Raw genomic sequence first — 25,174 nt, forward strand, 5'->3', positions numbered from 1 at the left:
GAGAGAGGTGTAAGCTGCAGGGTATGGTTTGGAGAGCCATCAGGAGACCTGATTGTGACTCTGTATCAAATGTGTGGCGAGACAGACATAGATCCCCTCTCCTACCCCTGCAGTAAATTCTTCCAAGATGCACGAAGTCGCCAGCTGTTTGAGCCCTTTGGTGTACATTCTTTCCTTATGTGAGTGGGCAAGTGGCTCTTTCCATTAGCTATCTCCTTATGAATGTGTGTGTATAAAGAAATGACCTCATAGCCGTATAATGTGTGTTTGGGTATATTTGAGGGTGTCTCCAGTTTGGTATGTGTGATCACATTCCTGTCTTGTTGTCTTGCCAAATAGCAATCAAGTCTGCAGTAAATTCCAAGGACTGTTAAGTGCCAAGTCTTCTGCTCATTCACAAGTGGATTTTTTGGAGGCACATAACTGAAAAAAAATTTGATGACTAATCTAAACTTAGATAGAGCTAGGAGTGTTTTAAGAACTTTGCCAGGAAAATGGATAATGGATTTAAGATGAGTCCTGGGAGGCGTAGCATTTATGGCTCCTGAGGAGTTTCCAGGTCATTTCCTTCAGGCAGTATTGTTCAGTGTAGTATAAAAATTTCCCAGGGGAAAAAACCATTTGTTTTCATGTGTCCATTTGAATCACTAATATCAGGACTAAGTACTGTGGTAAAATTTATAAGTTACATATTTAGTGGTTAGATTTCTTCTCATAAAATGTGGTAAACAGAATTTAGGTACTAATGAATGATAACCAGTTTTTCTTGAAACATGAAGGAATACACCCAAGAACTTTTTATTAAAAAAAGTAATTTCTCACCAACATTTTTAATTCTGTGTGACATGTCTTTACAATCTGGCTAAGGGGTTAGATGAAGTATTTCACTGAGAAATGTAAGCTCTTTCCAAGTCAGCCTGTTGTTCCACAAGCCTTGACTGTTTCAGGAAGGCCAGCAGCAGCCGTTTCATACAAATGGGTTCTTTTCTCAGGGATTATGTAGATGAGTATGTTAAGGAGTGAACCGAAAGAATTCTAGGTTCTAGCTGATGTATCAAACAATAGTCAGTGCAGATTTCTGGAACACAAAAGATTTTAGATAATTTGCCACTGAATTACAGGCTTAGGCCTGTAAGAGTAATAGATGTTACAAAGGTTATTTAACCATTAATGTGAAGTTCTCTTATCCTGCAGTATTTATACAGTAAGATAAGCAACTTATTTTGGTAATCCTCTTGTCATCTCCACCCCACCCCTGTTCTCTGCAGGTGGATCATACAATAATAATGTACTTGATTGGACCAAATGGTGAGTTTCTAGATTATTTTGGCCAGAACAAGAAGAATGCAGAAATAGCTGGTTCAATTGCTGCGCACATGAGGGAACACAGGAAAAAGAGCTAGCCAAAGCAGCGGTGCCGGGCGCAGTGTTCCCCTGCTAAAGAGGAAGGAAGCTTTGTCTCCCATGGTAACCAATATCTGTTTATATGTATGTATATAAAGGTGTAACCCACAGAATGGCCTTCATACCGTGAGAACATCTGTATTTTGCACAGGACATGTTACCCTTGGCTTCAGCCGAGATAGATTCTTGGAACTGTAAAGATTGCAACTAAAAGACTTCCAAATAGTCACCTTGAGACCAGTGGACCAAGTCAATGTGAAGCCAGAGGAGTGGACCTCAGGGAAGGATACAGCCGGGAGAGGCACAGCTGGTGCCTTTCCTCACGGGAACAGGGCCCTCTGATCGGCGTTGCTACCTCTGCAGGGTGTGGGGCTGAATTTCCAGGAGGAGTGTAATTTCCATAGTGCCTTTGCTTTCCTCTTCGAGTTCTTGGTAGCTGATACCAGTCACATTAGGCTCTCTGGCATTCATAGTTAATCTTTAGACTTGAAAGACTTTATGAATCTTTAATTCATAGTTAATAAGTACAGTCTTCCTTGTTAGTGAATATCACTGTCAGGTTTGCATGATGTTTCCCGTCAGCAGGTGCCAATCTTACTAATGAAGAGGAAATCTATTGTTTGGGGAAAACCATCAGATCAGTTTCTCTGGCATCTTTTATGTGATTTTTATCTAAATGACATGCCAGGTTTCCAGTGACATACCAAATGGATATAAGAGGATATTGGTCATGAGTGTGATGCAGAGTACTTTTCTGCCTCTACTAGACTGCACTGTGTATGAAATAAAGGCATATTCAGTTTTGCAACTCAGACAAGCATGACCTTTCTTGTGGGTGAAGAGTGGGTGCGTAGATGGCAGGACACAGCTCTCAGGGCAAGACTCACAGACTCAAGTGGGTGGGAAAGTGGGTGCTTGTTGAAGTACAAGTTCCAGAGCCCAGAGCTGGATTCACTGAGTCTCAGTGAGGTAGGATACAGAGACCTGCATTCATAGCAGACATCCCAGGTGCCTCAGATGCTGGCGGCCTGGGGACACACACCTTGAGAAACTGTTTTATGAGGAAACAAGGTTTTGTTCTGGAGTTGACCCATCTTCTGGTGTGTCAGTTGACAAAGTGATGTGCACATAATTAGCCATTCAGGAAAATGATTGTCGAGTGATGGAATGAATCTCGGCTTTTATTCCTGAATTTCACTTCTCTCGGTGCCTGGGCTTGACTACACCTTTTCCCCCTGAAGCTGCTGCCCGGGGCAGAGTTCTCTGAAAGTCGGTCAGTAGATCCTAACGCACAGGTGTAGTGCCTGGTGAGACACAGATTCTCTGCACATCTGTTATGTTTTACATGTACGTGTTACAGGCCTATCTTTTGGTTTTTAAATTCTCTTCTCAATACTTACGTTAAACCCACTCTAAATACATATGTCAAAGTATGTGAAAGATAAAAATCATAAACTGTAGCGGTTATGGGCTAAATCCTGTCCCCCATTGTCCATATGTTGAAGTCCTACGCCCTAGTACCTAAAAATGTGACTGTATTTGGAGATACGGTCTTTAAAGTGGTAATTAAGTTAAAACGAGGCCCTTAGATTGGGCGCTAACCCCAATATGACAAGTGTTCTTCTAAGAAGAGGAGATTGGGACACAGACACCCACAGAGAAGACCACATGAAGACATGGAGAGAGGCCTCCAGAAGGAACCAACCGTGCTGACACCTGGCTCTCGGACTTCTAGAACTTCCAGAACTGTAAAAACATAAATGTCTATTTCAGCGGTCCAGTCTGTGGTGTTTTGTTACAGCAGCCCCAGCTAACTAATATAATAGCCATCCTCCTTTCTTAGGATAGTCTCCTTAATAACAACTACAAGATTTAGTTCATATAAACTTCAACTCAAGATGTAGTTGGTTTGGAATGACTTTCCTAGGAACCTTGTCAAGAAGGTGAGGAACTTACTAAAAAACTAGTCTCGAGGCTGGCCCCATGGCCAGGTGGTTAGGTTCACGCCCTCTGCTTCAGCGGCCCAGGGTGTCACTTGTTTGGATCCTGGGCATGGACATGGCACCACTCATCAGGCCATGCTGAGGCAGCATCCCACATAGCACAACCAGAGGGACCCACAACTGGAATATACAACTATGTACTGGGGGGCTTTGGGGAGAAGAAGGAAAAAAAAAAGAATGATTGCAACAGATGTTAGCTCAGGTGCCAATATTTAAAAAAAAATAAAAATAAAGCCTTGTCTCATGTAACAAAGAAGATATTAGGTATCTAAAATGCCGGACATTAAAAAAGATAGTCTGTTTTAAGCCACAGAGCATTTGTATGGATCACTTTGCAGTAAGCTTGCTCTAGATAAAATTTAGTCTTCATTCTCAGCTGTTGCAGGTTAAAGCTGTGTAATGATCCAGAAAGGGAACAGCAGCTTTGGAAGAAACCTTTTATTTGCTCTTCATTGCAGTGTCAAGTTTAAAGGCCCAGGATCAGGATGTTGGAAGCAGGGAGAGAGGCCTCAGAGATGATGTGGACATCTCTTTGCACGTGAGGAGACAATTCCAGAGATTACGATGTTTCGCTTACTTCTGAGTCTAGGTTAGAACTTGGATCCCACTTTCTCTTCAAGCCTCTGCTTGTGGGGTGTTGATATTGACCATGTGAATCCAACCAAAAAGGGGGGGTCCTGCGTGCCGGGGGAGCAACCTTTCAATTGTGAATCTTGGGAAATCGAAATCAAGACTGCCTTTCAACATAGTATCACTTGCAGACCTTTACCTGGGGGGGTTACAGTGTTTTCACTGGACTCTTCAATGCAATTAGTATTTTAAGAAATGCTGTTTATTTGAAAATTCTAAGAATCTTGCCTGTGCAGTAGGCGTGGAAGTACTTAATGTGTCCGGCTGTCTATGAGGCAAGATTCACTGGATACCAGTAAAACACCCCTGTGAGTTGGGAGGTTAATGTGAACCCAGTAAAGTGATTTCAAATTGTATATGTATCTGCATAAGATATTTTAAAATACCTTTTATTGTTCCTCATAAGGTTAAAAAATTTTTTCGAATCACCTAGAACCCCTCAAATAACTTTTTTCTTTTCCTACATGTAGTGCAATTTAAATCTCTGTATGTGTATGTGTGAGTTACCTTTAAAAGAGCAGTCACCACACAAGCATTTTTCATCCATTTAGCTTATATTTTTTACTCATAGTTAGGAGTTACGTTACTCTCTAACAATATGGTGGTTATTCCTATTTATTAATGAGGTGCAGTTAATGACCTCTTTAGCCATGTGTTCCTTCATAATACCTTTAGCACTTAGGAGATAAGTTATTTTCTATTAATTTGAAAAATACATTTTATAGTTTATGGGTTCTTCCATAATTATACCATATCCTCAGTAGAGAAAATTTGGAATATATGGAAAAGTTGGAGGAAGATATTTTAAAATCACAATTGTTCCACTACCAGGAAGCAGTATTTGGTGGATGCATTTCTTTTGAGTCTTCAACATTTAAAAATTTTTTATTATACCATACCAGAAACTCATCCATGTATTTCTTTTAAAAAGTTAGACATGACACATCAAGCTTAGTTGTCTTTTGCACACCACTTTCCCCCTCCCCACGGTGCTGGGTGGGTCTCTTTCCAGAGTATTAAGCATCCACTTAGGCTGTGTTTCCAGCTCAAGTTATGAATACTAAGTTAAAAGTGTTAGTACCATAACTAGCGCAGATACTGCTCAGTTTTTATGTGACTTATTTTTGTTACATTTTTGCGTATTTGTTACATTATTGAATCTGGTAAATATTGAATTTAGCCCAAAATAGCTCCCCCCTTCTCTGTTGCCAAGGTTTGGTCATGGAGCAGCTAGAGAAAAAATTAGTTTGCAGGGTGAACTGCAGTTGTCCCCTCCCCACCACACACACGCACACACCTCCCATTACTGACGGATGGCGTCGTTTGGAGTGTGAGATTGGATAAACTTCCTTCTCGGAATGGCGATGTGAAGCTGGGGGCCACATAGCAGGCCTCAGATGGCGGGACGCGGGCTTCTCCCCGCAGGTGCTGGGCGTGCAGCTGTGCACGCGGCCTGCGCTCAGCCCTGCTGCTGTTGCTCCTCAGGAATTCACTGCACTGAAACCAGCTTGGTCGAATCCTGATGCTGCTGCCTTTTCTAACCTGAGAATCCTAGTCACTGGTCAGTTTGAGGTGAGAGTTAAACGAAGCCACGTAGAAGAACACCTGCGCACCCTCAATAGGTGGTGGCTTCCGTTATTTTTGGTCCCAATGAGGGTGATGACTTGGGGCTGACTTGGCAGAGGTTGTGGAAACAAGTGGGTTTGATTCTAAGTGTTTTCCACCCTCCCTCCATCACCTTTGCACTTCACCCTGCCTAGAGGTATGCTGATTTCTGGTAGTCTCCCACATTTTCTGCATCCCCACCCCAGTACACATAGCTAGGCCTGGAACTGTTGGCCATCTTGCCTTAATGAACTATTCAAACCTGCTTTCTTATATGGCATTTAAATTTAGAGATAAGCTTCTTGAAAAAACATAAGGTTCAAACCAGAAACTCAGGGCTTTTTGTCTCAACACAAGAACACCAGAGCATGAGTATAAGGTATGAGCAGACACCTTGACAGGGTTCCTTCTCAGGAGCTTGGTGGGCACAGGGGCCGCGTGAAGCTGTTGGTTTTCAAGCAACACAAGTCTGTTGAGGAGGGTCACCCTCACAGTCCTCAAATGGACTGCTTGGGATGGCACGTTGTGTGGAGGGCTGTTGGTCTGTCTGGTCCTGGTCATTTCTGTAAGGATTTCTGGCTTCAGCAGTGCAGCATCCCTCCCCCTTTGACGTCAGGGACCAGTTGCTGGCTCTACTGCTCTTTTCATGGTTAGTTTAGTTCTGCAGCCACCTCTGCCTATATCTGTTGGCTCACAAGGTGGTGGGTATCTTGTCTTTGGTAGGTTCAAGAGCAGATCGTGAGCAAGAGTTTTTCCTTCCCTGGGCCCCAGGTCACCCAGCCGGGAGACCAGCTTTGCTCAGCAGCCTACATGTCCGTGCATTCCATGAATATTTCTTGCATATTTACTACCTGGCTGGGGATACAGGAGTGAACTGAACATAGTTCCTGCCCTCGTGGAGCTTACCTTCAGTGAAGTAGACGGACTGTAACCAGATAAATATGTTGAATGGCGTCAGATAGTACTAAGTGCTATGAAGAAAAGTAAAAGAAGGTAAGGGTTTGGAGAGTGATGAGGATGGGGATTAGTGTGATTGGTCGTGGAAGGACTCCTTCAGGAGATGACCATTTGAAAGTTGGGAGTGAGCTATGTGAGTATCTGGGGGAACCTTCCAGCACAGGGCCTGTCCCTGGAGTGTGCTTGGGATGCTCAAGAATGGCAAGGAGCCCAGCACGACAGCTCGGTGAGTCAGGAACGGCGGTAGGGAACAAGGCCCGAGAAGGCCTGGAGCCACATTCCCTTTGCGGCAGGGGCTCTGGCTCTGTTGTGAGTGTCCTCGCCCTGCAAAGGCGGAGAGCAGAGCCTGATCTGATCCATCGGCCCACAGCGCCCACTGTGATTGTTGCTTGATTCACATAGGAGTCTGAGAGTGCGAATGTCACCGCACCTGGGGGTCAAAAGTCATTCACCCTGTGTGCTATTTCAGGAGAATTCCGTGGATATTTAATTGAAGGAAAACTTGAGTTTTCTTTTTTCTTTTTATTATGGGAATTTTAAAACCTATTCAAAGAGTAGAATATTTTAATGAACTTGATATGCCTATCACCAAGCTTCGATAATTATAACGTAGGGCTGATCTTGTTTCACCTGTACCTCCGGCCACTCCCACCCGCCCCGGGTACTGCATTTGTAAGTATCTCTAAAAGAAACCAACTTTATCTTTTAAATACGTAACCACAATCCCGTTATTACAACAAAAAGAGATTTTTGGTTTTTTGGCTTAATGTCATCAAATACCCAGTCAGTGAAAAATCAAGCTTGTAATTGGGTCTTTTGCTTTCAAGAAGCCACGAGACTGTTCATTGTGGACCTGTGTTCTGTCCACATCGCACCTGTGACTCTGTGTCCACGTTTGCACCCAGTTCAAGGAGGATGTGGCGGGTGTAGACAGAGACAGGCCCTGCACGCCTTCCGCCATTCCCACTCACAGATGCTCAGGTGGACCATGTTGGAACGACCAACCCAGTGGTCTTGGTTTTTTATTTGTAAAACAGGTGTAACTGTGAGGATGAAATGAGATACTGTGAGAACAGGGGAAACTAATGTATGGTCATAGAATCGTGCTTACCTCTGGCAGGAGTTAGGTGGTTATTAATTGAAAAGCCCAAGAGAACTTTCCAGAGCCATAGAAATGTACTATGGCTTGATCTGAGTGATGACAATATATCTAAAAATGTATTAAACTATAAATAAGATTTATGCATTTTGTTGTATGTCATGTATAATAAAAAAATGGAGGAAAAGAAAGCGCTCCTGGGAGAGGCAGGGTGAGGGGAAACTGCGTGATGTGGGAAGGCATAAGACTACACTTAGCAACTGGCTCCGGCTTGGACAGGAGGATGCAAGCTACTACTGACATTCTCACCCGCACTGCGAGGTACGGGAAATAAGGAGCTCCGGCGACCCGCAAGCTGGAGGACAGGGGCTAAAGCTGGCACAGCTGTGAGAGGCAGAGAGCTTTGCTCAGAGGCTTTGGGAGGCTTTCTGCGACCCGGGACACTGAGCAGAGAACAAACTGGAGGAGACAGCAGCACAGTGAGCAGCAGCTGGGCGTTGTTAGTCAAGCTGTGGGGCTGCTCTGCTGATTCTTGTGCTGATTGCGTCCCTTTTTATGGAGTAAGCGGGGACACTGCCCTTACACTTGAGCCATCTGATGTGTTCTTGGGCGGGTCCACAGTTGACAGCGCATTACCCATTCTTCATTCAAGATGACGCAAAGACGCGGGGCCAAGCTGAACTTAGATGTGTGAGAGCCGCCGAGTCTCGGGAGCTCATACTCGGAGCCTTGGGCTCTGCATCCGCGGCATCTCTGTGATGACGTGAGGTGGTCTTCCTTCACAGTGTCAGATGTGGCGGAGACCATCTAGCATGTCCTCATGTTGTAGGAGAGGAAGGGCCCAAGCGGGGCCTCGTAGCCAGTTTGCTTCAAAGCTGATAGCAGAACTTCCTCTGCAGCCTTGCTGCCCAGCTGTGCTCCCTGGTCTAGCAGTGTCACGTCACCTGGGAGCTTTCTAGACATGCAGTCTCAGGCTCCACTCCAGATCTCCTGACTCAGAAGCCGTATTTCAACAAGATCCCCAGGTGAGTGTAGGCAGGGTGAAGTTTGAGAAGCGCTGCTCCACAGCGCGTTGACTTTTGCCCTTTGGTACCACAGAGCCTACTAAGTTTTCCATAGTAGGGAAGGGAAAATAAAAATAAGTGATTAATCTTTCCCCACAAGGCAGCTCTTTAATTAATTTTGCTTCCATGAAACACATACTTTGAAAGAGTTTCTCAAGTAAACAAATTCCATTTCTGATAATTTGATCACCCCATTTTAAAAATTTTAATCAAAGACATATTTCCTGTCAGAACTTCTCTTCGGCATAGGATTCCAAGGGTTTCTCCATTGAGTTGATATAATTCCAGCAAAAATCAAGGCGATACGCTGTTTGGTTACCCAGTGACACCTGGTCAAGGCTAAATGCAGTATTTCCATTTGGCCTTTTGAAATTTGAATTGAAACTGGACTGAGACCCATGTGACCTCCAGTCGGCCCTAGTGCAGCCCGGCTGAGGAGAACGACTGACACAACTAAGTGAACCTGGGCGAGGTGAAGTCTGCCTATTTCCCGGTCCGCTCAGGCTCTGGTGAGGCTCTTCGTTGCAGAAAACAGTGGGGCCTTGGAGCTCCGCAAGGATCGCCCTCCATTCCTAGCAGGGACAGGCATTTAGTGTCTCGAACAGGCCAGGCCTTTGGGTGGGTTGCTTTTCCTCTGCTGCTTTTCTCTCTGCTGCCTCTGGTGGGTCTCCCCTAACTCCTGGGCCCCTCACCCTGCAAGTGCAGAGGGCACCACCCCGCATCATGCAGAAAGCCCTGGAGCAGGAGTAGGGCAGCCATTCACTGAGGCATTGATTAAGCCGCCATCTTTGGAATGCCTAAGCACGAGGGACAGATAGACAGAGATCTAGATAGAGATAGAGATAGAGATCTAGATAGATAGAGAGACTCAATCCCTGGACGGTGCGATAGACAGAGATCTAGATAGAGATAGAGATAGAGATCTAGATAGATAGAGAGACTCAATCCCTGGACGGTGCCTCCAGGATGCAAATAACCCCACCAGAGATAAACAAAGAATAGGACAGTTTTAGATCATTCTGCCGCAACCGTTTTGCCAACCAGTACATCTAAAATTATCCCCTCTTGTGAGTGTTTTATGTATCTAATCAGTGTCCAGTTATAAATAAGCAAAAATCAATAAATTTACTATATATCATAACAGCCATGTAAGAAATATAATGAAAAGATTATTAAATTCACAATAATCACACAATTTGTAATAAATAGAATAAATGTAATAATGATTCAGGATCCATAAGAAGAAAATTATAAAATTTTGGAGAACAGTTTTAAAATGTCAGTGTATAAAAAGGCACAGTTCGCTCCTTGATGAGAAGACTCAACGAGGCAAATATGTTCATTTTCTCCTCCTCAAATCATCGACATGGTTTCAATAATATTCCAATGGCGAGTGATTGCCGAGGCCTGAAGGACCTGTGGAGGGCAGTGGAAATTATCAGCGTGTTGATTGTAGCTGTGGCTGCACAGCTGCATATATTTGTCAAAGCTCATCAAACTATATTCTTAAAAGGGTGAATTTCAATGTATATACCTCAATAAACCTTAGTTTTAAAAGTTTCAGTGGCATTTTTTGGGAGCTCAACAAAAAAAGCTTCTGAAATTAACCTGGAAAAATAAATGTAAAAAATGGTTGTAGGAAAATAAAGGATGGTAGTAGAAATAAAACAAGGTGGGAGGACTTGCCTTACCAGTATTAAAATATATGGGGTTGGCCCTGTGGCCTAGTGGTTAAGTCTGCTTTGGCAGCCCAGGTTCAGTTCCTGGGCACAGACCTACACCACTCATCAGTGGTCATGCTGTGGCAGCATCCCACATACAAAATAGAGGAAGATTGGTACAGATGTTAGCTCAGGGCAACTCTTCCTCAGGAAAAAAAAAAAATATTACTAAACCATAATGTAATTTTTTACGGGTGCAGTGCTTACACAGCATTTAACAGATCAAATCAGAAGTAAAAGTATGGAAACATCCATGTCATATAAAACTTTACTATATAAAAAAACACTATAAAACTTTATAACAAAGATCAAATCAGAAATAAAAGTATGGAAACAGATCCATGTTCTAAGAAACCTACTGCCTGACAAACAAAACTATATTATATTGGTGAAGATTACTAAAAATTAGTATTGGAACAATAATTAACAAAATGGAAAAAAGATTCTTTCTGCATCCTTCATTAAAATAAATTTAGATGGATTGAGAATTTAAGTATAAAAAGTAACAATAAAAGCACCAGCAGGAAGTACATGTGAACAGTTACCCTGTTTGGGATAGGTTTCCCTGCCCACGTGCGTAGGGCCGGTAGCTCACTCACACCCACTGCTGAGGGGCCATCGTGGTCTGTTGTACCACGTGGTCATCGCACCCCCGCAGCCGGGGCTGGCCAGTTCATAGGCTGGACCAATCAGATCCTCTCTCTGGAATATGAGGAGAGGAAGGCGGTGTGATCAGCAGTGGGAGCTGAAGCAAGAAGGTCATGATGAAGAGGAGCCAGGGCCAGGGCCAGGCCAGAGGCGGCCACCGCGAGCCACAGGCAAACTGAGACGATGAGTGCAAATCAGTAAGCAGAGGAAGCCTGTGGGTAGAGAGAGAAGCAGGCAGCCAGGGATAAGCGGGCGCCATAGAAGAGAGATGAGATCCTTGAATGGCCATCTCCAAACTTTTGATTACAATTGATTTTAAAAAATTAAAATTAAAAATTTGACATGCATCCTCCAATATATGTATATTTACTTATTTATATATTATATACGTGCGCTGCTGCACAAATATATATGGCAAGTGGTTGCCAGGGATAGCACATGAAAAAAAAGCAGAAATGAAAGGATGAGGTAGCAAATAAATGGTATTATTAGTCCAGGTGATGGATACTTGGGTATTTGTTTTATTCTATAAACTGAACATATATATTTTTGTATGTCTTTGCTCTATTTTCCTATAAAAATGAAAAACATGCATATATGTAGAAAGGCTAATATTTTCTTCCCACACTCCACTGTTGTGGGTGCTGCTGCCTCTGGAGACCAGTGCTTTAGAGCTCCGGTATTCCAGTGTTAGATCTAAGCTGCATCTATTCTTACAGCACCCGCCCTCCCCATCCCACCTCCTTTCTCTGGAGGTTCCGAATGAGCATCTTTTTTGCAACCATAAAAAGCAGACGAAAAGAGTAGAGAAAGCTTTTGTAAACATTAGACTAAAGGCAGGAAGCACAGAGTAAGTCATTGCTAGGCTTGATCAAAAACATAGAGTTGCTATCACTAATATATAAGGAATGTTTATAAATCCGTAAGGAAATAGATGAACACCCCAAGAAAAACCTGGGCAAAGAACATAAACAGGCAGTTCAGAGAAGAAGAATATCAAATAGTTAATAGCCATACCAAAAAAAAGCATGACTAGTGATCGAATAATGCAAGTTCAAAAAGTAGAATTTCTTTCTCTCAGGTTGGCAAAACGCTAAACAGAATGATGTTAGGCATCGAGGATGAGAGATGGAGAAATGGACCCCCACATAGAGCTGGTGGTATCTGAAATGTGGCAGCATGTCTGGACGGCAATTTGTCAATATATAGCAAGCCCACTATTCCATCTTTGTGGATATAGGCATGGAAAGAACCATAGTGCACAAAGATTTGTTCACTTCAACATTTCTGTAATAGTTGTTCATGGAAATGGTAGATAAGGATAAGCAACCTAGATGCCCAATTATAGGGGATCTGTAAGATACCCAACTACAGGGGAGAAATAAACTGTGGTCCATTCATAAATGGAGTACATGGAACCATTAAAATTGAGCAGATAATATTTAATGATATGGAAAGATATCCAATATCTACTTAAGTGAATAAGCTACAAAAGTTTATTCTCATTTTTTGTATAAACACAAAAAGTACACATGAAATTGTTGTTAATGATGATATATTTATGGATGATTTTTATTTTCATATTTTTGAGGGTCTATTTTCGAAACTGGTCTAAATGAACATACATTAGTTTTGTAGTAAAAAGTCATTATTAGGAAAAATATTCTAGTAGCAGGAAGACAAATAGTTTATCCCTGTGTCAATTTTAATCAAATAATAGTTGCTTCCTGCAACACAGCACTAAGGAGGATTATGAAGCTGTGACCAGGCTCAGGTGGTGTGTGCTGTGATCCACTAGTAATGTCTGCATGGACCATGGGAAGAGGTAATAGCTACCTTGATCTAGAATTCTTCAGCAGTGACACAGAAATGCTGGAGTTTCTGTGCCTTGTGCTTTTGATTGCTTTCCACTGGGGAGCGACACGGCTAGACTGAAGCTCCTGGTTCCAGCCTGGGGAAGTCTAGGTGGAAATACTCTTGGTAACTCACTGTCATGGACACTCACCCTGCACTTCATACGTAGAGAAGGACCCAGCCGCCTCCTGTTCCCTGCATATGTGCTTTGAGGATACAGACAATGCTTTCATCCAAGTGGATCTCTCTTGTGCCTGAAATCAGAGAATCAGAAGACAGTAGAACTGAGAAGGATGTAGGAAATCATTTGGTTCAACTCTATTTTCTTACAGAAGGGGAAACTGGGGCCCAAATATTTAAGACATTTTAATTTGCATAGGGGAAAAGTTATTTCCCCCATAATCCTAAAGGACGCGGTCAGGGCCCTGTTGGAGTGGTAGGACAGCTTGATGCACCACACTCAGAGCAGGGAAGCCAAGGTCTTCCCGTGGCCCCCTTACCATCGGCCAACATTCCTGACTGAGTCATGGTTTCTACTCAATTAAGTGGGGATAATTGCACCTGCTCTGCCTACCCCCCCAGGATTGCTGTGAGGCTCAAATGAGATAAGGAACGAATGGGGAAAACATTTGCAGTATACACAAGAGATTACTAAAATCTCTGATAGATGAAAGTTCTTAAAATAGAAAAATATTAACATCTCAGGAGAAAAAGGACAAAGGATGCAGAGACTCTTCTCAGAAGATCTGCAAATGACCAGGAGCATTTATGATGAGATTCAACCTCACTCATAATAGAAGAAAAGCAAATTAAAGCTACCTTGTTGACCTATAAAACTGGCAAAAATTAGAGTGATACCCAGAGTTGGCAAAGATGTGGGGAAATAAACCCTTCCACAGTCGGGGGGAGGAGGGTTGTAAATGGATACGATCCTTCAGGAGACGGATGCGGTCATATGTACCAAAGGTACTAGACTCCACGGTCCCACTTCTAGAAATGTATCCTTAGGAAATAATTGGGTAAATGCTCAGAGACCAGGACGCTCTTCACTATATTTTTATAAGTGGGATTTATTAAATTAATTATGCTACATAATGGAATTGTGTGGCGCCGTTAAAAATGATGATACAAATCTAAAGTCGCTGATGTGGGAGGATGTCTACAATACATCAAGGAAGAACAAAGTTGGTTACAAACACATTTTTGCATGATATGATTTTATTTTTACGGGGAGCATGTGTTGCCTTAATAAAAAATAGGTAAATATCTCCCCTTTTTATTATGAAAAGACAAACGTGAATAGCATATAAAAATGTTTGGAAGTGATATATTAGTGGTTGTTAGCTCTGAGTGGGGAGATGATGATTTACCTTCATTATCTTCTATTTTCCTATAATTTAAATGTTATATGAATATTAATTTTATAATCAGAAACACCTCGGGAAAGGGAACATCTGCCCACAAGGTCTGGCTGCTAAATCATTTTTGAATTGACTCGTTGCTCACTGTCATTCCCAGTTTTCTGAAGAACCCATAATTTGCTTTTCTAGAAATGGCTACTCTGCTGGAGGGGTGATCCCTGTCCTGGACTCATGTTTTTGGCCGGTGCCTCCATCCCCAGCCCATCCCAGTGCTGGGAAAAGCCGCGGTGCTTCCACAGTTTGGGAAGAGGGATGCAGTAGTGGGGCGAGAGGGACACTGTACCCCCCTGGCAGAATGCAGTCGAGCACAGGAAATGGCAACTGTGGGCCTCCCATGTTAGGGAGAACGTGGAGTCAGGTGTGTGGGAACCCTCGAGATTACGGACAAATGAGGTGGCAGGAGGGTCACGGCAGGGGAGAGGGTGACAATTTACAGGTCCCCTAGTGCCATTTGCTGCCAGAGGGCAGGGCAGTGCCCCTGACAGTTGTGCCTGGAGTGTAATGGGCAGGTGCGAGTGGGGGTGAGGTGCCAGGGAAAGGAGAGAACGTTGTTTTGGGAGGTGTCTGGGGTGAGACTGTCTCAGAGTTATCTTGGGAGGAAATGCCTCACTAACCCCACCAGGGGAGAATCTAGGCCCCAGGGTGGGCTTGCATCCAGGCTTGAGATAACAAGAAAGCTACCCGGCATGGCCAAGAGAAGAGTATTTTAAGCTCCTGGTTGGAGGGTAGGGAGTGGGATCTGGAAGGAGGGGGGTAAAATGGAGAAAGGTGATGCGTCCCCGCCCTTCCCCTCCCATCTGTAAGAAGCTTCACGCAAACCGTAGAATGCCCAGTGCAGTTGGATTTCTCGCCAAAGCAGGGATTGGAGTTCTGCGTTGGCACTGATGTGTGGGTAAACAAAGGCAGCACTGAGGTTCCAGGGGTAGGAGGCCTCCAGGCCTCGTCTGGGTAACTTTCTGAGCTCCCTGCATTTCCACTTTGCATTACGAATCACAAGGGTACATAATTCCTCAATTAATTGCACAATTTGTTCATCACTTGTCTCCTGTTGTCTGGCACAAGCCTGAGCACATCCGTGGAGGCCTCTGTTTCAGGCTGGGGTGGGGGGGCGGGCCGTGTGTCAACCAACCTGGAGGCTGGAGGCCACAGTGACTGGACAAGTGGGGTCAGGGCCACTTCTCAGCAGAGACCGCCATGGACAGATGACAAATGTAGACCAGAGGCCCCTTCTCCCATCTGCCAACATGAGACCTACGGTACCCCCTCCCTGAATTTAGAGCAGTACTGCGGAGACGGGGAGGAGAAGAGCAGCAGACAGCTCCTGAATTTCATGTTTATCAGAAGATACTGGAAAAATTCTGGAAGAAACTCACTGACCTTGAAGTGGCAAAATTTAGTCTTCTCTTGAGGAAGTGGAGATTTGAAAACAAAGATAAAATCGATTAAAGAGAAATAATGGTAGTTACATCTTCACGCACTCCTGTGGTCTGGGAAATTGGTACCTGCTTCCCAAGGGCGGTCTTGCAGGGGGACAGCACTGGCCAAGGGCTCTCACAAAGTGGGATGTAACTGGCAACCAGACCCCCTCCCACCCACATTACTGTGGTGGGAGAATGAATATCATGACATGTCGCAGCCCAGCTCATCCTTTTTAGGTCGTGCTGGCTTGCTTTCCTGATGAGAATCATAAAACCAGAGAAAGTAGGGACCAGAGGGAACCTAGGAGATCAGAGAGATCCATTTCTCAGATGAGGAAACTGAGGCCTGGTGAAGGGAAAAGATGAGCTGAAGCCTAAGGTCAATGCAGCCCTGGGTGGGGTGGGGCCTGGCTCGCTTTCCCTCCCCTTCCTGCCCCTTGGAGAGCACAAGTGCCTTCTCTGGGCCTGGAGCTCAAGTGTTTGGCGGAAACTGCTTGTGTTTATTCTTTGCAACCTGTACCTCCCTCCACCTTTCTCCCCCATTTTAGACATTTTAGAATACAGACCCAACGTTGGGGACTCCAGTGGAAGACAACCATGCCACCTGCTTTCTTTGGAACCAAGGCCTCTGGGTTCCAGTTGCTGTTGTATCTCCTGAGGAACAGCATTGGTTAGGGGCAAGGCCACCCCCAGCCCTCCTAGATTTGGAAATGAGGTGTGTAAGAGTGGAGTCACAGAGCGTTGGCGTGGAAGGAAATGAAGGATCAGCTGTCAGAAGTTCCTAACCAGGGTTCTTCCTCAAAATGACATGGAGAGCCTTTGGAAACCCCCGCACTTGAGTCTGACCCCCAAGATTCTGATTCAATGGGATTTGGTGAAGCCTGAACATCCAAACCTTTAATAAACTTCCCAGAGGATCCTAAACCTGGTTAAGAGGCCCAAACCTGGTTAAGAAACCCTCCTCCAATTCAACTACTTTTACTTACAAAAGGACACTTGATCCTCCCTCGGCCTGTGGCTTCGGCTTCAGTCACTGTTCGAGGCTGCTCCTGAAGGCTTTCCCTCCACAGTCATCCCCCGACACCTGCTCAAGTCTGGGGCCTCTTCTTGCCATTTCGGTCACTGTTTGGGGGAGTAGCTGTATGCTTTCAACTTTATCTTCTCACTTTAGAATTCTATCATTCTAGGCTTTGAGTCTCGCCTCCTCTCCTCTCAGCCCCAGCCAACCCCACGCCCAGCCCCTGGAACTCCGACTGCTTAGTTTCAGCTGTGGACGTCCCTTAGGATCCCGGGGCACTCCAGAGGGGAGCTTTACACGCCATGCCTGAGCCCTACGCCTGGAGATTCAGATGCCGTTGGTCTGGGGCCGTGGCAGGGCTAGGGATGTTTTTTTTGTTTTCGTTTTTATCGTTTCCCCTCAACTTTTTATTTGAACATTTTCAAACCTATAGGACACACATTTACCCTTCTCCTAGAGTCATCTATTGTTGTTTTTGCCATATTTGCTTTATCTGTGTGAATATATTATTTTTTTTGGCCAAACCATTTGAAGTTTGTTGTATAAGTTAGGGTGTTTCCCTAAATATCTCAGTATGAAACTCCTAGAAATAAGATCATTCTTCTACATAACTACACTCGCATTTTCACACCTAAGGAAATTAACAATAATTCCATATCATCTGATATCCAGTTTATATTCAAATTTCCTCAGTTTGTCCCCAAAATGCCTTTTCAGATTATTCCTTCTTCCCCCCCCTCCCTCCCTTCCTTTCTTTTTTTCAATCTAGGATCTAACCAAGGTTCCTGTATTGCATTTGGTTCTATCTCTGCGGTCTCTTTTAACCTAAAACAGATTTTTTTTTACATAACGTTGATTCATTTTGAATGATCTGGGCCACTTTTCTTGTAGGATGCCCCGCAGTCTGAATTTGACTGATCATTTCTTCATGGCATCACTTACTTGTTCTCTCTCTACTTTCTGAAAGCATGAAGTTGTGCCCAGAGGCTTGAAAAGATTCAGATTAAACATTTGCAAGCCTGTTGCATAGCAGATACTGTGTGGTCTCTCCTGCACCATCCATGTCAGGATGTCAGGTGTCCATTATTGGGGGCTAAGTTTCATCATCTGCAGTTCTCTCTAACGTCCTTTCGCCCAGGGGTTTTAGCATCACTGGTGATCCTTGCCTGGATCTATTATGATATTGTTGGTGGCAAAACGATGACTTTTCTCACTTCCTCACTCTGTCCGGGGCATTAGTGGCATTCTTCTGTAAAGAAGAGGGGTTTCCTTCCTCACTGTCCCCACCCCTCTGCCCTGCCTCACGATAGGACTCCGGATTATTCCCTATTCCATGTGTCGATATTTAAACAGCCATTACTCTTTCAGATGCTCAGGTTGATTCATACTAATAGGTCCAATTCAAGTTAACATTCTGGGGGTTTTCTTACCTTCTTTTACTTTATACTTGTGTCTTTTTTTATCTCAGAGTGAAGATCTTCGTTTCTCATAAGATGAATATATTTACTTACTTGTATCATCTAAAAGCATATACATTGTTTCAAATTACAATCCAGTATTACAACTAATAACAAAACTACTTAGAAAAGTTCCCAACTTCCTTGTGGTTCTTTTTATGCTCCGCATACATCTCACTAAGAATGTATAGTCAGTGTACTTTCAAAATTGACAGGAATTAAGTCTTTTCGTTAATTTGTCATTAATTTGATATACATGAGGTTTATTTGCTCTGTTTGTATTCAATTTTAGGAATTGTTTTTTTCTTCCTTTTCTATTTATTTTTGAACATGTAAATCATTTTCATAGTTCAAAAGTCAAAACCAGGCACAAAGACATAGCTGTCCCAGTTCCCATCCACCCCCATAGGTAACCATTTATATTAGCTTCTGGTCTATCTTGCTTGTGTTTCTTTTTGCAAAAATGAGCAAATATGTATAGATATTCTTATATCTCCTTTCTTCCACAAAAGGTAGTACTCTGTATACCTGTTCTGGGCCTTTCTTTTTTCACTTACAATATATCCTGGAAATTACTCCATCTCAGTTCATTAGCGCTTGTTCTAGTTCTTTTTTATGGCTTCATAGCCATATATCCACATATTCTGCCATGTGGATATAGCATAATTTATTCACTAAGCTTCCTATTGATAAATACTTGGGGTAATTTCAACTTTTATTATTATAGTAGTTCTACAGTAAATAACCTGGTGCTTACAAAGTTTTAGTATTTGTGGACATACATCTTGTGAGTAGATTCCAAGAAGTGGTTTTGCTGGGCCAAAGGGAAATTGAATATTTACTTTTGTTAATTTTTTCTAAATTCCTCTCCATGGCAGTTGAACAATGTTTCACCCACCAGAAAAGCACAAGAGTGTGTGTTTCATCACAGCTTGCCGACAGAAGGTTTCTCACCATTCTAATTGGTGAGAAAGTGTGGTTTTAATATGCATTTCTCTTAAAATAGTGATGAGCGTTTTTTCATCTGTTTAAAGACCATCTGTACATCTTTTTTGCGAGTTGTCTGCTTGTTTGTTTCCCATTTGTTTTTGAGGGTTTTTTTAATCTTTTTTTTTCCAACTTGTAAGAATTATTTCTGTATTAAGGAGATTGACCCTTTGTGATGTCACTTGCAGATATTTTCTCCCAATTTGCCTTTTGTCTTTTGCTCTAACTTTTTTTGCCTAAAGTTTTTTTAATTGTTATGATGTTGAATTTTTCTTTTTCTTTCTTTTACTGTTCTGAATTTTTGCCATAGCAGGCCTTCCCCACTCCCAGATCGTGAAGCAATTCACTCAGCCTTTCTTTTAGTACTTGTTGCATTTCTTTACGTTTGGATCTGGTACAGTTGTCACTTAATCTGGTGTGTGGTATGAGGTATGGCTCCAAATTTATCTTTTTCCACATGGCCCTCCAGCTGTTCCTGCACGACTTATTAGAGAGTCTCTCTTTGCTCCACTGACTTGAGAGGCCACCCTCATCCTAAACCGAATGTCCATATGCGTTTGGGCCTTTTTCTGGCCTTTCCATTATGTTCCTCTGGTCAGTCTGTCTCTTCAAGCACTGGTAGGACACTCTCTTCATTACTTAGAATTTTTTTTCTTTTTTTTTCTGAGGAACATTCACCCTAACCTAGCATCTGTGGCAGTCATCCTCTATTTTGTGTGTGGGTCACTGCCACAGCATGGCCACCAACAAGTGGTGTAGGTCCGTGCCTGGGATCCGAACCCAGGCCGCTGAAGCAGAGTGCACTGAACTCAACCGCTAGGCCACGGGGTCTGCCCTCAGTACTTAGACTTTAGAGTGTATGTTTTAATATCTGGTGGAATGTCCTGCCTGTGACTTTTGTTTTTTCAGGTTTTTCTTTACTATGCATGCATGAAATTTAGAATTAACTATCCACCTCCAGAGAAAAAAATTGTTGGTATTTTTATCGGAATTGCCTTAAATTTACATAATAACTTGGATAAAATTGGCATTTTTAGGATGTTGATCATCCTATCTAATTGCATGGAAAATCTACTTTTGTGTCTTTCAGTATTCCTTTAAGGTTTTGCATATATCTTGTTAAGTTTATTCTTTGGTAGCTTATCTTTTTTGTTGCTATGGAGTCTTTTCTTCCATATGAGGTCACATCTTCCAATTGGTCATGCATAGTTGTTTTCTTAACAGCTCCTCAGATGATTCTAAGGTATAGCCAAATTTGAAAACCACAACTTTAAATAAAAATTCAGTGTTATCCTTCAACTTAAAGGTTATGGCGTAAATCTTAATCAACTGCCACCCCAAATTGGCCATCCATCTTCCAGATTCCCCAATTCGCCCCATTGGTAACCTCCTGGTGATCTCTGATCTCTCCCTTCCACACCCCATGTGCAGCTTGTGCACTAGTTTCCTTGCTTCCTTCTCTATGGCATTGTCCAGACTCCTGTGTCATTTTCATTCCTTTCCCCAAATCCCCTGGCAAGGTCCTCGGCCATGCCTGTCTCTTTACAACCTCCTTACCCTTGGAATGACAGTCTTCTCCTGTCCTGCTCAAAGCATTCTTCCCTGCTTCCATCATGTTGCTCCATGCGCCCAACCACCAGGGCCCATCAATCATCTGGATCAAATGCAGCCTCGTGACAGCTGCCCCACCTTAGTTATGGGATTCATCTCCTCTTTGCTGGCCGACTGTCTCAAGCCCTCCCTCCCGCATCTCTAGTCCTCCCCTTAGGTTTTGCAGGGTCTGGAGAATCATCTCCTTACCTGGTCACCTTTTAGCACCAACTCTCCCTTTCACTTACAGATTACGGTGTGACATTTTCAAGAAGTTTGCTCTGATTAAGTTCACAAACTTCTGGCTCATGTCATAATTCCAGAACCATCCATTCCCTGAATTCCTCTTGTATAGACAGTGAGGAGGTTCATAGCACAGCTTTGATGTCAACCTGGGTGTTCATTTACTCTGCTTTGTACTTACCTGTACGTTTGAAACTTTACCTAATATAAAGTTGGGAAATGTGGGTGTTTGCTGACTTGAATTAAAGGAATTAAAGTTATGGGCTCTGTCTGCTGGAATTTCTACCTGGAGCTCTGGGCTTTGGTTCAGGACCCCAACCCATTGTGCCAGTGCCAGGGAATGATCTTGGCTTGGAATAACTGAGCTCCCTGCTTCCAGTGACATCCAACCCTGCTCACGGCTGGACACAGAGAAGGCACTTGATCCTGGAGGCCTCTGCTCCCGGTGGCTGACTTCATGCTCCAGCAGGGAGGCTCCTGAGGTGCTGCCGTGTGGCCGGGAGCCCCGGGGCACATGCGGAGCAGACATTGAACAGATGCAGAGGAAAACAGCTCGGGAGAAGACAGCCAGCCTCCAGGCAGGGGAGCGCAGCAGCTCTCCATTCATCGTCTCCGGAGCCGGCGAGCATCCTTGAGACACTATACTCAGTTTTTTCCAGTTCATCCAGGAATAAGTGCAGCTCTCTGCCCTGGCTGTGGGATTAGCTCTTGCTCGGTGATGGCTGAAAGAACAAGGACTCCTCCTGTTCTCAAAAAGCCAGCTAATAATACACTGATAAGTCATCTGTCCCGGTTGATCAGAAGAAGAAGTCCACCCCAGGAGAGCATCCTGTTTGCCCTGGATGCTACCTATTTAAGCAACAAGAGGTTCTCTTCTTTAAGATTCCTCTCTTTTTGGATGGAAATCTTTTTTTTTTTTAAAACATATGTCCTGGGACCAGCCTGGTGGTGCAGCAGTTAAGTTCTCACCTTCTGCTTCTCGGTGGCCTGGGGTTCCCCGGTTCGGATCCCGGGTGCAGACATGGTACCACTTGGCAAAAAGCCATGTGGTGGTAGGCATCCCACATATAAAGTAGAGGAAGATGGGCATGGATGTTAGCTCAGGGCCAGTCTTCCTCAGCAGAAAGAGGAGGATTGGCAGCAGTTAGCTCAGGCCTAATCTTCCTCAAAAAAAACAAAAAGTCACTGCAAGCACTCATCCCCCTCCCACAGTGTGCCCTGCATGTGTCACTGCCCAAGATGGAGCCAGGGCCCCTTAAACTCTGTCCCTTGGCCCCACAGGGCTTGTTAACACCTCTGCTCCCACACTTGACACTTACCTGTCCCATGGCTGTCCTGACCAGGCCTCCCAATCGCACAAAGAATTGGACTCGTGTGTCACTGGGCAGGTGGGACAGAGGCCCCAGGGGACCACTCCTCTCAGGACGAGGGTGGAGACTTTAGCAGTGTCGTTGCTCCCTCCTGGGGTGAGGAGGGTCTCCAAGGAGGGCCTCAGTCCAAACTAGAGGAGAAGGGGTAGTGACAGGCCGCAACCCCATACAGGCTGGGGGGGCAGGCAGGCAGGTGGGTTGGCAGTCCCTCCTGGCTTTCTAACCTGGTGGCCACTAAACCCGACCTAGCCTTCACAGAACAGATACTTAATAAATGTGTTGCTTTGATCTAAACTCACCTAAATCTAGAAAACGACTGACTCATCATTTATAACAAACAATCGAGGATAAGGGCAGCATCTTCATTTCTTTTGTTTCATCGTGAAGCTCTCTGTCTAGGGGCCAGCACACAGTGGGTGTTTATTAACGTGCCCTCGTCACAGGGCTGCTGTCCTGCTTCCCCTTGAGTAGCCTCACATCTGGGCTTGGTCTGGGAGGTTGGAAGGGGGCGGGTCTTACTCTCAGCGGGAACTGTTGACACCCAATTCTATTTAGAATTAACAACCATAGGATGCCCACCTGGCCACCCTCCTGAAGATTTGGTCTGGAAAAAAACAAAGAAGAAAGTAGGATGGGAATGGGGGAAAGCTTCCATGTATGCCGCTCTTCTTCTCGTGAGGCTTTGTTTTTCCAATCCTTATTTAGAAGCAACCACATTTGTTCGACACCCCTCGCCCTCCCTTTCTTTGCAGGCCGCCACCAATCCCCCTAACCCCCCACCCAGGCCAGCAGCTGGTCTTTCCTAATTGGTAATATATCTTAATAACAACAGGGCCTGAAGCAGCTGTTGCTGTGAAGAGTGGCTGGCCACATGGCTTCCGTCATTAATTTACTTTGTTGGTCCTACTGGTGCTTAAGAAAGGATTAAGTTAATGACACTGATGAGACAGAAAGTTACACAATGAAAGGAGAAAAAGAAGAGGAGGAGGAGAATTATTATTATCGTTGTTGTTGTTGTTGTTCCTGGCACAAGTTTGACAGTCACATAACCCTATGACACCTCTGTGTTGTGACAAAAGCCTTGCTCAAAATTCCAAGAGGATTTGAACTTTTTCTTCCTTGGTCTCCTTCATTTCCCCATATGATGAGATTTCTAAGCAAATCGCTGAAGGCGCTCTGTCCCCGAGGCCGGGACTCAGACTGCCTTCGAGCGCGGTTGCTGCTGCAGAAGGGAGTTGCGCAGGCCCTCCACACGAGACTGTCCATCGCGTGGAGGGAGCAAGCTGGCCCCCCGTTCAGAGAAAGGCATCTCAAACTCCCAGCTTTCTACAGCTGTGAAATGGCTCTGGATTCTGCCCATTTCTATATATACCCTACCCCTGGCAACGGCAGAAAAACGTGAGGAAGGAGCTGGTCCTCAGCTTGTGGTGTCGGTCATTCTCTTTCCAAATATAGAGAAGGAATGAGCCGCGGGGGTGAGCAGGGCCTATAAAAGCCCGGGGCAGCGGCCCCTCTGCAGCTCCTCTCTGGTGGGCGGAGGTAAGTCACAGCGCCCCTCTCGCTGGCTCCTCTCTCCATCTCTGCAGCTCAGAGCACGCCTCCCAGGTGCAGCCAGGTGCTGTGTGCCTGGCCCTGCCTGGCTCTGGTCAGGATTAGTAAGATGTGGGGCCAGATCTCCCTAGGCCCAAATGCCCACCCTCCCTCTGCCTCCAGCTCCCCACCGAAGCAGGGGGCCTTCAGGCCTTCCTTCCTCCTCCCCACTGTCCCCTTGACCTCGTCTTCAAGCACCCTCTTGGACAGGATCTTCTGGACACACTGTGGACCTCGGCCTGTCCACCAGGGCCTGACGGTCTCCCATTGCCTCACTGATCCGTGCAGAGGGCCAAGGGGACTCGGTGCCATCCTCTGCCCTCACCATCCCTCCCTGGGCTGTATGCCCTTCAGGTATCCTGTCGTCTCAAGGCCACGATTGCTGTGGCTAGTAGGTGTCAATTAGCCAATCTCAGAGACTTCTCCCTGTTCACAGAAGACAAGGAGACCTGAGCTGGCCTGGAACCACAGCTTTTAGAACAGGGACTCTGTCCTTTTTGCCCCATTCTGAATGGGAGGCATTGCAGACTGAAGAAGGTACCAGAGGAGGCTGGTAGGAGCCAGACTGGGGGGCTCTGGGGGGCTTTTGCACCTTAATGGCTTACCCGTGGGCCAGGCCCCACCTGCCCCTCCAGCTTGCCTCTAGGGTAGTGCTCTTTTTGAGTTATTAGTCCCTTATCCTTATGTAGTTAATTCTTCAAGAGCTGATTCAGAACAGAACCAGCCACACCCAGGGATCCTGAGTTTTCTTTTTGTGTATTTATTGCAGGTCTGATTTTCCACGGCTGCTGTTGTCTTCTGCTGTCCCCCGTGGGTGTGACTCTCAGGTGAGAATTCTGGCCACGTCCCTTGGCTGCTGGAAGTCTCCAGGTCCGAGGTTACCAGACCCTCCTAGCTCCCCGTGGCCTGAAGGGCAGAGAGTCCATCAGAGCTCAGACAGGACGGGTCAGGCTGGAGAGGAACGGAGAGGAGGTAGCACTCTAGCAGGCTTTCTAAACGGGTGCTGAGGTCAGATGCTGCCTCTGCTCTTAACAAGGGAAGGAAGCGACAGCTGGTTTCCTTGTGTGAAGAGGTAGCCACCTTGATTCAAAACGG

At 44.8% G+C, this 25,174-nt stretch overlaps 2 protein-coding genes and 1 long non-coding RNA gene across 5 annotated transcripts in view; 2 read left to right on the forward strand and 1 right to left on the reverse strand.

Annotated features, from left to right (window-relative positions):
* SCO1 (synthesis of cytochrome C oxidase 1) overlaps nt 1-2,221 on the forward strand; it is a 14,638-nt gene extending 12,417 nt beyond the window's left edge. Inside the window, exon 6 of the mRNA XM_014864163.3 lies at nt 1,269-2,221. Within this exon, the coding sequence (XP_014719649.2) occupies nt 1,269-1,403 (135 nt within the window). The 3' untranslated portion in view covers nt 1,404-2,221. The remainder of the gene's footprint in view (nt 1-1,268) is intronic.
* Nucleotides 1,750-25,174, reverse strand: part of LOC139039962 (uncharacterized) — a 40,092-nt gene continuing 16,667 nt past the window's right edge. The window contains exon 3 of the long non-coding RNA XR_011493484.1: nt 1,750-24,985. This is a non-coding gene — a long non-coding RNA (uncharacterized lncRNA). The remainder of the gene's footprint in view (nt 24,986-25,174) is intronic.
* The window catches only part of MYH3 (myosin heavy chain 3), a 41,794-nt gene continuing 20,484 nt past the window's right edge, over nt 3,865-25,174 (forward strand). The window contains exons 1-2 of one of the 3 annotated variants that reach the window (XM_044745852.2): nt 3,865-3,996; nt 24,849-24,906. The gene's annotated coding sequence lies outside the window, so the exon portion shown is untranslated. Of the gene's footprint in view, nt 3,997-23,894; nt 24,029-24,513; nt 24,617-24,848; nt 24,907-25,174 lie in introns of those variants that run through there. The other 2 variants (XM_070482001.1, XM_070482000.1) reach the window with 2 other exon arrangements.

The sequence above is a fragment of the Equus asinus genome, chromosome 13 (assembly GCF_041296235.1).
Source record: "Equus asinus isolate D_3611 breed Donkey chromosome 13, EquAss-T2T_v2, whole genome shotgun sequence".
Lineage (NCBI taxonomy): Eukaryota > Metazoa > Chordata > Mammalia > Perissodactyla > Equidae > Equus > Equus asinus.